Consider the following 11,317-nt stretch of genomic DNA (forward strand, 5'->3'; position numbering starts at 1 on the left):
ATTTGTGCAATTCCCGGTTTTTTTTTTAGTTTTTTCTTTTTTTAGTTTTTAGCTTTTTTAGTTTTTTTTTAGTTTTTAATCTTTTTTATTTTTTTACGTTTTTTTCTTTTTAGGTTTTTTCTTTTTTTAATTTTTTTAATTTTTAATTTTTTTTTTTTAGTTTTTTCTCATAGTTTTTTTTTAGTTTTTTACCATTTTTCTTTTTCGAATTACTTTTATCTATTGTCAAAATATTTCGAAATAAAGTTGTATGTATGCATCTAAAAATCTAAAAAAGAAACTCTATATATATATATATATATATATATATATATATATATATATATATATATATATATATATATATATATAAAAGTATATATATATATATAAGTTGTATGTATGCATGTTTTTTTTCAGAACTTTCTTAGCTTCTGATTTGCGTGAGCCAATTCAGTCTTTACTAGGTTCCAAATACCGCTGCAACTATGATTCGCTTGTAAAACTATATAACAGGACCAGACTCGTATCTATTTAATCAGACCTAGTAACTTGTCTAATGACTTGACAAGGAAATTAGCTTAGGCTACAATTTTGCTTTTATTTGCACGTTTTTGTCGCTCCATCCTCACGATAACACGAGGACAAACCTTACCAATTGCACAAGCTGGTTAAAAATGTGCATTCCCGGGCAATTTGGAATATCTTCACCGGAAACTATGCTTTTAGTCTTACTTTCGACTTAATTTGCAGATAGGGCCTTTGGCATATATTACTGTATTAGGGAATCCGTCAAATATCGTATCACTCATTCGTAACATATATGAGCAGCTCAGAAGCTAAATACACACAGTTGAGGGAATGACCGAAGAATTCCAAACTTGTTTTGCAAATTTTGCAAAACTTGTGTTTTGCAAGGATGCATCCTCTCACCTCACATGCACATTTCATTCTCCTTTTCATCTTTTTTATCGTCTTGATCATGTTTCTTTTCGTTTTCTTGTTCACTGTCTTTCTTATCAGTATATTGCTTGTCTTTTAGTTCCTGTTGGACTCGTGTCTCATATGCTCTTATATCTTGCATAGTCATTCCATACCATTCATCTAACGAGCAAAACAATTTTCGATGGAAATTTAGGAATATTTGTTCCTGCTGATTTATGGCAAATGGTTCTAATATTCTTTGAAGCCCCAAAACAGGCGCGTCACATCTTATGAGCTTGTAACAGGTCATTAATGGCTTTACAGATTCCTTCCAACTATCAGTAAGTGGTCCACGACCTGTCTTCTCAGATTTGAACTTGGTTGGGTCTTCGTTTAGTTTATAGTCCTCCTCAGCTATCTTAGCATTAGCTATATCAATATAGACAACTTTTCTTTTTTTCAAGGTTTCATCATCCAATGAAAGAGCATTCTCTAAATCACCAGCTCCAGCGGCGTGAAACGTTTCAACAGTTATTTTGAAACTAATCGAACCCGTCTTTGTCAATACTGTTTTACAGTATGGGTAAGCATTCCAAGCTTCTTCTTCTACCTTAATTTTAATTTTTCCTGGGAGAAGGTTCTGTATAAAAGTAGGAAGTCTTTTTCTGACATAGTAATTCTTTAGGGTATATTGCCCTTTGGTATACTTGCCACCTAGAAGCTCAACATTCTCAAAAGGCTCATTTTTTCTTATTTCAACACCTTCATCCGCATTTGTTAGTTCTTTTGAAGCTTTTCCAACAGAATACAATTGACCAATTTGGTATTCTTCAACTGTTAATGGTAGAACTACGAAATTCTGTTACTAACATTATCAATTTACTGTATGTCGCCAATTCTCAGATCTATTTACAAAAACCTTAATAGAACGACACATTCGCTTTTGATAGTAAAAATTACAGAATATCTGGATAAAAATAATTTTTTATGAATCTAGATACAGTAAATTGTGAAATACTTATCGATTTTTAACATTTCAATTGACTCAGATCCAAACCCAAAAACCAAAAGTGTTTTATATCTATACTGCCCTTTTGGAGGTACCAAATAAAGAGTTGCATCCCCAGGTATATAATGATTTTCTTTAATATTTCAGTTAGTATGTGTATAACTTTATTCTTCTTTACTATAAATCAAAAACAGCCTTTAAAAAGAGTCACAATTCTTTTTTTCACCGAATTTAAAAATATACCCTTCATTGGGTCAAGATCACAAGAATACCTTCAATTTTCATTTGGATGTTGACCCGTCAAAACGTCTTGTTTTTGAGTAAAGGAGTCTTGTGATTATTTATTCATTTTTATTCTAGTAACGGTGTATCTACCACATAAAGAGTCTCATCATTCAGTAATCTCATCTCTAAGCCTTTGCAATAAAGAAGAAGTTGATGTGAGTGTAAAACATAGTTATTATGAACAATTTCATCCATAACAACCGCTATCTGCAGACGTACATATTCAAATTTATTCAAATGAAGACTATTTCATAAATTTGACTTTCACATTTATAGATTTCCATGTCATTTTCAAAAAATCTAGAAACCAAAAACCAAGTGATGGGTCATCCTATAAAAATTGTGTACTACACAGTTTGTCTAGACGAATCGGTGTCTACATAAATGGAAAGTTGGTGAGTGCTAGTAACAATCTATCAAACTATGCAAGTTTTATACAATTCATGTCGATGAATCCAATGCCGAAAAAGCTATTGAGAGGTTTGGTCACTGGATATGGATATAAAACCGACACTAACCTTAAAGATGTGACAACTAAAGATTTAAACTTGTCTGGGAAAATAAATAATGAGATTTGTAATATACCTCAATGGCTGGACTCCCAATGTTAAGATTGACATAAAGCTACATGTGGTACATGAAGTACTACCGAGGTGAGAAAGACTGCAGTCAGGTGCAGTGACAAGTACTTTTTTTCAAAATAAGATTGGACAGAGCGACTTGTAGCCTTATGCTGGTTTGAACAGTGGGGGTTAATCATTGAGTATTAAGCCCATTGAACGCACTGGGGGTTCCTACCAAGTGCAAATCTTTAGTTGTTGCATCTCTAAATAAATTGGCAGTGTCAGTGTCTGTGTTATGTTTATATACAATCTATATATATAAAAAAAAGTTGTTTGTGTGTCGACTGACGTCATGTTTGTCGACTGACGTCATTATAACGATTGAGCATTATGCCGTCATGAAGTTGTTTGTCGACTGACGTCATATTTATTATGACTTCAAAGGCTTTGTATATGACGTCATTATAAGTATATAAGACGGCCTTTCAAAGAGAAATTTTTAATGTAGATCTTGAAATGACAGAAGAACCTACAATGGCAGAAGAAACAGCCGAGGAAGCTGCTCAGAGAGTCTATGCCAAAAGGTTTGCGGCTAATAGAGAAAGTAAGAAAAGAAAGCGTGCCGAGGAATCACAACAACAGCGTGAAAACAGGCCTGCGGCTAATAGAGAAAGTATGGCAAAAACTTGCCGAAACCATAACTAATAACTGACGAACGACCCCTGTAATAGACCATTTCATAACCTAATTGTTGTGGTCAAAGAGTAGCAACATAACAATCAATCTCAGGACAAACAAAATATCAGGATTAGACGACAAAAGTCAGTCATTCTAACATATTCCTTGTATTTTAGGGTGAAATTTGGACAGATATCGGAGTTAAATAATCCATTTCTCTTCCCCGCTATACACTGGCCGATCGTTTGGCTAACTTTTATATCATATGTACGATCCTTCCTAAACATATAGTATGTATTTTTAAGAGTACAATGAAAATGCGCACAACTGCCTACATCCCCTCTAATTTGGTGGTGGGGGAGAGTTGTTGTCCAAAAATCGCTTGTTTTATTCAAATCATCATAGAGGGGGTCACAGACATTAGGACTGAACGTCACATAAAAATCATTATGAATTGTGAACGTTTTCAGTGGCAATCCAAAAATCAAAATCAGAGTTGAATCCTAGCAAGCTAACAAGCAACTGTCTTTTACCCTGACGAGTTTGAATTTTAATATATTTTCAACTTGATACATGCCAGTGATTTTGACTTTCGTAATTCATACTTGATAAAACCACCATGAATCTCTTTATCTTTCGAATCACGTAGACGATACGTTACAGGTTCAGTGTTGACACTATAGGAGGTTGAGCGGACCAAAAGTAATTCCCCTTTTCAAAAATATTACTCGTTCGATTAATTCAAGCTGAATCACCATTATTTAATTTCTTCTTTTTCACTTACCTCCCTTCATTAGAATATTGTTTCAGAAAAATGTCAAGTGTATTGTCACCACGATGAACTTTCACAGGAGTATGGTTAGACAAAGATCGAATAGGACGTTGATTATAAATCAACATGATTTTATCCCAACCTTGAATAAAAGAAGCAGCATGTTTCAATGTACAATATCACGAAATTAAGAGTCAAATCGGTCTTATCAAACTTTCAGCCAATGCCGTCTTTATCGGACTATGACTATGACAAAATATTGTACTACATTTCAATAAAACCTCTTTTGAATGTGGATTAACAAATTCACCACCACGATCTGTTTAAATTTTTCTATAAGAATCAAGTTAAAAGATAGAGTCAAGGGCTCTAGCAACGATTGTGATGCCTTTGAATCACGTCTTGAGTCAAAAGATCTGCTAGTAATATGTGTAATGGAAAATGATTAAGTTTTTCGATAATGACTACTGCAGACCCTATGATTTCGATGAAGAGTGTAACTGGGTTCATTCTATAAATACTCTGTCGCAAACTTCTCTTTAACTCCAGCCAATTTTTTCTTTTTCATTTCTTCTTTTTCACTTACCTCCCTTCATTAGAATATTGCTTCAGAAAAATGTCAAGAGTATTGTTACCACGATAGACTTTCAAAGGACTATGATTAGACAAAGATCGAATAGGATGTTGATTATAAATCAGCATGATTATATCCAAACCTTAAATAAAAGAAGCAGCATGTTTCAATGTACAATATCACGAAATTGAGAGTCAAATTGTTCTTATCAAATGTTCAGCCAATGCCACCTTTATCGGACTATGGCTAGTATAGAATATTGTACTATAATTCAATAAAACCTCTTTATACGTGGATTAATAAATTCACCACCCCAATCTGTTTAAATTTTTCCATAAGAATCAAGTTAAAATATAGATTCAAGGGCTCTAGCAACTATTGTGATGTCTTTGAATCTCGTCTTGAGTCAAAAGATCTGCTAGTAATATATGTAAAGGAAAAGGATTTAGTTTTTCGATATTGACCACTGCCAACTCTATGATTTCGATGAAACGAGTGTGACGATATATATATATATATATATATATATATATATATATATATATATATATATATATATATATATATATATATATATATATATATATATATATATATATATATATATATATATATATATATTATATATATATATATATATATATATATATATATATATGTATATATATATATATATATATTATATATGATATATATATATATATACTAGCTGTTGGGGTGGCGCTTCGCGCCACCCCAACACCTAGTTGGTGGGGGCGCTTCGCGCCCCCCCCAAGCCCCCCCGCGCGCGTAAGTCGTTACGCGCCATAATAGTTACGCGCCATTGTAGTTGTGTCCCTATGTCCCACCTGTGAATATAGATATATATATATATATATATATATATATATATATATATATATATATATATATATATATATATATATATATATATATATATATATATATATATATATATATATATATATATATATATATATATATATATATATATATATATATATATATATATATATATATATATATATATATATATATATATATGGTTTTAACTACGTAAAACTTGCGAATATACAACATTCTTTGCTGTCCCATTGTCTTTGCATATAAATAGATTGTCAGGTTTACCGACTCTTGAACATGCAACATATAATGGTCCATGGGAAAACAATCTGTATTCAGATCTATACCTCATGATTCTAATGATTGCCCTTGAGCTTTGTTGATGGTGATTGCTAATCGACCATTCCCTGTCCCGGTGTCCCGGTCGTCATTTACATCCCCCTGTTTCCCCCGGTGTCCCCGTTGTAGTTGTGTCCCTGTGTCCCGGTCGTCATTTATATTCCCTGTGTCCCGGTCGTCATTTGTATCCCGGTGTCCCGGTCTGTATATACATTCGTTTTTTAGTTTTGTTTTTCTCCTTTATTTTTTTCCTTTTTTTCTTTTTTAGCTTATTTAGATTTTTAGATTTTTTAGTTTTTTTATTAGTTTTTAGTTTTTTTTTCTTTTTAGTTTTTTTGTCCCGGTTGTCATTTATATCCCCCTGTTTCCCCCGGTGTCCCCGTTGTAGTTGTGTCCCTGTGTCCCGGTCGTCATTTATATTCCCTGTGTCCCGGTCGTCTTTTTTTTACTTATGTCCTGGTCGTCATTTATACTCCCTGTGTCCCGGTGCTTTGTTGATTGCTAATCGAACATTCCTTTTGTCCTGGTCGCTTTCTCTTTGAGTGTCGTCATTTATTTTAGCTTATTTTTCAGTTTTTTCCTTTTTTTTAGTTTTTTTTTATTTTTATTGTTTTTAGTTTTTTACCTTTTTTTAGTTTTTTTAGTTTTTTTAGTTTTTTAGCTTTTTTACTTTTTTTATTAGTTTTTAGTTTTTTTTGTAGTTTTTGCCTTTTTTTAGTTTTTTCAGTTTTTTTTTTAGTTTTTTATTGGTTTTTACCTTTATTTTAGCTTATTTTTCAGTTTTTTCCTTTTTTTTTAGTTTTTTTTAGTTTTTAGTTTTTTTAGTTTTTTACCTTTTTTTAGTTTTTTTAGTTTTTTAGCTTTTTTATTTTTTTTATTAGTTTTTAGTTTTTTTTGTAGTTTTTGCCTTTTTTTAGTTTTTTTAGTTTTTTAGCTTTTTTATTAGTTTTTAGTTTTTTTTGTAGTTTTTGCCTTTTTTTAGTTTTTTTAGTTTTTTAGCTTTTTTATTTTTTTTATTAGTTTTTAGTTTTTTTTTAGTTTTTACCTTTTTTAGTTTTTTTTTAGTTTTTAGTTTTTTTAGTTTTTTACCTTTTTTTAGTTTTTTTAGTTTTTTAGCTTTTTTATTTTTTTTATTAGTTTTTAGTTTTTTTGTAGTTTTTGCCTTTTTTTTTTAGTTTTTTGTCCTGGTCGCTTTCTCTTTGAGTGTCGTCATTTATTAGTTTTTTCCTTTTTTTTTTTAGTTTTTTATTGGTTTTTACCTTTATTTTAGCTTATTTTTCAGTTTTTTCCTTTTTTTTAGTTTTTTTTTATTTTTTATTTTTTTAGTTTTTTACCTTTTTTTAGTTTTTTTAGTTTTTTTAGTTTTTTAGCTTTTTTACTTTTTTTATTAGTTTTTAGTTTTTTTTTGTAGTTTTTGCCTTTTTTTAGTTTTTTCAGTTTTTTTTTTTAGTTTTTTATTGGTTTTTACCTTTATAGTTTTTTTAGTTTTTTAGCTTTTTTATTTTTTTTATTAGTTTTTAGTTTTTTTTGTAGTTTTTGCCTTTTTTTAGTTTTTTCAGTTTTGACGTCACCTAATCCAGTTTTTTCAGGTGACGTCACCTGACACATCCATCCACACATCCATCCACACATCCACAGACAGACAACTTATTTTTATATATATAGATATATATATATATATATATATATATATATATATATATATATATATATATATATATATATATATATATATATATATATATATATATATATATATATATTATATATATATATATTTATATATATATATATATATATGTATATATATATATATATATAGTTTCTTTTTTAGATTTTCTTTTTTTAGTTCTTCTTTTTTTTAGTTTTGCAGCTTTTTTAGTTTTTCCCGGTCGTCATTTATATATCCCCCTTGTGCCCCCCGGCGTCCCCGTTGTAGTTGTGTCCCTGTGTCCCGGTCGTCATTTATATTCCCTGTGTCCCGGTCTTCATTTGTGTCCCGGTGTCCCGGTCTGTAATTTCGTCAGTCGACAAACATGACGTCAGTCGACAAACAACTTCATGACGACATACAGCTCAATCCTTATAATGATGTCAGTCGACAAACATGACGTCAGTCGACACACAAACATGACGTCAGTCAACACACACACAAACAAACAACTTATTTTTATATAGATAGATAGATAGATAGATAGATTAAACCCATCCTTTCCATAATTTTGTATTATATTATAAGCTCTTACTAGGCTGCTAGCAAGCCCTGCATCCCGGATGTAATTAACTTGACTGATATTAGTTTAATGGCTTTTTTACCAATCACTAGGCACTATATTTCATTCTTTAATGTAATTTTGTTAATTACAAAGGGTTTTACATACAGCAATTGAATTTAAAATGAACCATTAAACTGCTCTCTATTATGATGATTAAATACCTAAGATAATGACGTCAGTAAAACAGTTCAAAATAGGGATGAAACCTTTTAATTGACAGTGAACAGATATAAAATTATTTAACTGGATATTTCGAACACATATACGGGTTCACAACGTGACACGTATATGATATTCCCTTACGGGAATATCATATACACGGGACGTATGAGAATATATATAATTCCTTACGGAAACGTATGATACACTTTAGAGGATATTCCCTTGGAGGAATTATATATATTCTCATACGTCCCGTGTATATGATATTCCCTTACAGTAATATCATATACACGGGACGTATACACAGGACGTATTCCCTTACGGGAATATCATATACACGGGACGTATGAGAATATATATAATTCCTTACGGGAACGTATGATATACTTTGGAGGATATTCCCTTGGAGGAATTTGTCATGGGAGAAGAAAAATTCCATGAAGGGGGCACAGGATTTACAGGCACTCTGAGATTTATTCTGCAAATCTCTACTTTCGTTTAAGAATAATGCCTCGACACCATTATAGTTACAGTTGTGGTAAAACGACTTACTACCCAACAGTCTCCGGGGGAGGTGCTGCAAGTTACAAACTTTGACCAGCGTTTACGTACAGTAATGATTATTTGGAAGTGTAGAGACATTTTCAGGGGAGATTTTTTGTTTGGGAGTGGGGTTGAGAGGAGGGGGCTACGTTGGAGGATATTCCCTTGGAGGAATTTGTCATGGGAAAAAGGAAATTCCATGAAAGGGGTGCAGGATTTCTAGCATTATTTAAAAAAACAATGAAAAAATAGGTTTGAAAAAGTTTTTTCCACTGAAAGTAAGGACCAGCATTAAAACTTAAAACGAACAGAGATTATTACGCATATAGGGGGGTTCATCTCTTCCTAAATAGCTTGCTCTTTACGCTAAAGTATTTTTAGTAATTTCAACTATTTATTCTACTGCCTTTGTGATTCAGTGGTCAGTCTTAAAGAATAGGGATAAAATTAAAGATTTAGTGTAAAAAGCGAGGAATTTACGAGGGGGCGAACCCCCTAATATACATAATAGAAATATACGAATATAGAAGTTCGTTAAGTTAATTTGTAAGTTACGTATTTTTTTTACTAATAAGAACGTTCGTTAGAAATTAGAAATTCTAGTTGCCTTTTTAAGTAACCGAAAAATTGGAGGGCAACTAGGCTTCCTCTCCCACCCTTTTTCTCAAAATCGTCTGATCAAAACTAAGAGAAAGCCATTTAGAAAGAAAAATTAACACGCAAATTTCGCCAAAATCAAACATGCAATAATTCAAAAACGTTCAGTAATTAAATAAAAAAAATTAACTGAAAGTCAGGAGCGACATTAAAACTTAAAACGAACAGAAATTACTCCGTATATGAAAGGGGCTGTTCCCTCCTCAACGCCCCGCTCTTTGTGCTAAAGTTTTTCACTATTTTTAAAAGTGGAGTTTAGAGAAAGAGTCAAACTCTAGTGTAAAAAGTGGAGCGTTGAGGAGGGAACAGCCCCTTTCATATATGGAGTTATTTCTGTTCGTATATGAAAGGGGTGTTTGTTTTTTTTTCAAAAAAAAACTTTTTTTTTTTATTTAAATGATATTAGAAACAAGCCTATGAATTCAAATCAGTAAGTAAAGGTAATTGCATGGAAAAATCCACTGCTATAGAAGTTGAGCCGAAGATTTTTACTAGCCGAAGCTATCGTTTTTAGACAAACAAGTAAATATAGCAAAATTTTGCTAGCTATAAAAGTGCAAGTTTCTTGGTTTAGGGATTAAACGTATGAAATCATGTTTGAGGGGATAACTTGTTGGGGTTCTTAGGAGTTGCCTTTTAGTATAGTTGTTGTTTGTTGGCTAAAATTTTGGACCTTGTTGTGTTTTTTTTCTTGGTTTGTATTATTTAAAGTTATATTTCTCATCGAGCTGGGTTTGTAAACTGTATGTTGTGATTCTGTAGCCCACAGGCTTTTTGCAATAAATCATATTTATCTTATTTATAAGAGCAGTTAAAAAATTGCCAGGTGTGCCAGTAGAGTTACGGTTAGTAGCCTTGATCTGTGACTGGAGAATCCTAGGATCAATTCTTTGGCCAGTTTGGCCATTAATTATGTCTTTGGTTTTATTGCAAGGTAGCTTCTATTACGGCCCATATTTTTAGCCCATTACAAAGATAAACTCTACAAAGGGTTGCTTGCTTCCCTTCAATCGGTGCAGATCTCAAAACGAAGCATATGTCGTACAGTTTTCCAAAGCTTCGAACACTTCACAAAACGCTCAGATCAGTTCCGCCCTGCCTGGCACACATCAAATGGTGTCCATGCCATATTTTTGGGGAACCCACTACGATCCCCCTGAACTTTTTTTCGGTCCGTAAAAAGCAATAAAATGTATATAAACAACTTTTTGTGCGTTTGGAAAGTTTTTTTTTATAGTAAAAAGACCTGCAATGCCTCCCTCTTCCGAACAAAAATCCTGGATATGGCCTTTGATAAAATGCATATAAACAACTTTTTGTGCGTTTGGAAAGTTTTTTTTTATAGTAAAAAGACCTGCAATGCCTCCCTCTTCCGAACAAAAATCCTGGATATGGCCTTTGATATGACCTTGGTGTACATGATATTCTTACTTACTTACTTACTTGTACATGTGGCGGGAATCAGGCGTTTCCACCTCGCCCGGCATCGATGATCTTAGAGACCTTCTTGGACCATGTTGATCGATCTTGTGCTAGCTGCTCTGCAAAGGCGAGCTACTGTGTTGACCATCTGTGACCAAATTTTCTGAAACCCCCTATTGGTTCAAGGTCTGACTTGGCCAGGTTCCACCAGTTCTTCCTCTGTCCTCCTTGGCGTTTCTTCCAGTAGCTAATAGGCTCAACTAGAAGTATTTGGCGAGGCAGGTACTCTGG

The 11,317-nt window shown here is 32.3% G+C and overlaps 1 protein-coding gene across 1 annotated transcript; it reads right to left on the reverse strand.

Moving 5' to 3' along the window:
- Positions 1-364: 364 nt before the first annotated feature.
- Positions 365-4,912, reverse strand: LOC136034164 (phosphatidylinositol transfer protein 2-like). Its single transcript, XM_065715345.1, has 3 exons — positions 4,797-4,912; positions 3,597-3,717; positions 365-1,762 (listed from the first exon to the last, which is right to left on the reverse strand). Exons 1-3 carry the CDS (start codon positions 4,910-4,912, stop codon positions 914-916), a joined length of 1,086 nt encoding a protein of 361 aa, XP_065571417.1. The 3' UTR covers positions 365-913.
- Positions 4,913-11,317: the final 6,405 nt, after the last annotated feature.

This window comes from Artemia franciscana, chromosome 12 (assembly GCF_032884065.1).
Source record: "Artemia franciscana chromosome 12, ASM3288406v1, whole genome shotgun sequence".
NCBI classification, from domain to species: domain Eukaryota; kingdom Metazoa; phylum Arthropoda; class Branchiopoda; order Anostraca; family Artemiidae; genus Artemia; species Artemia franciscana.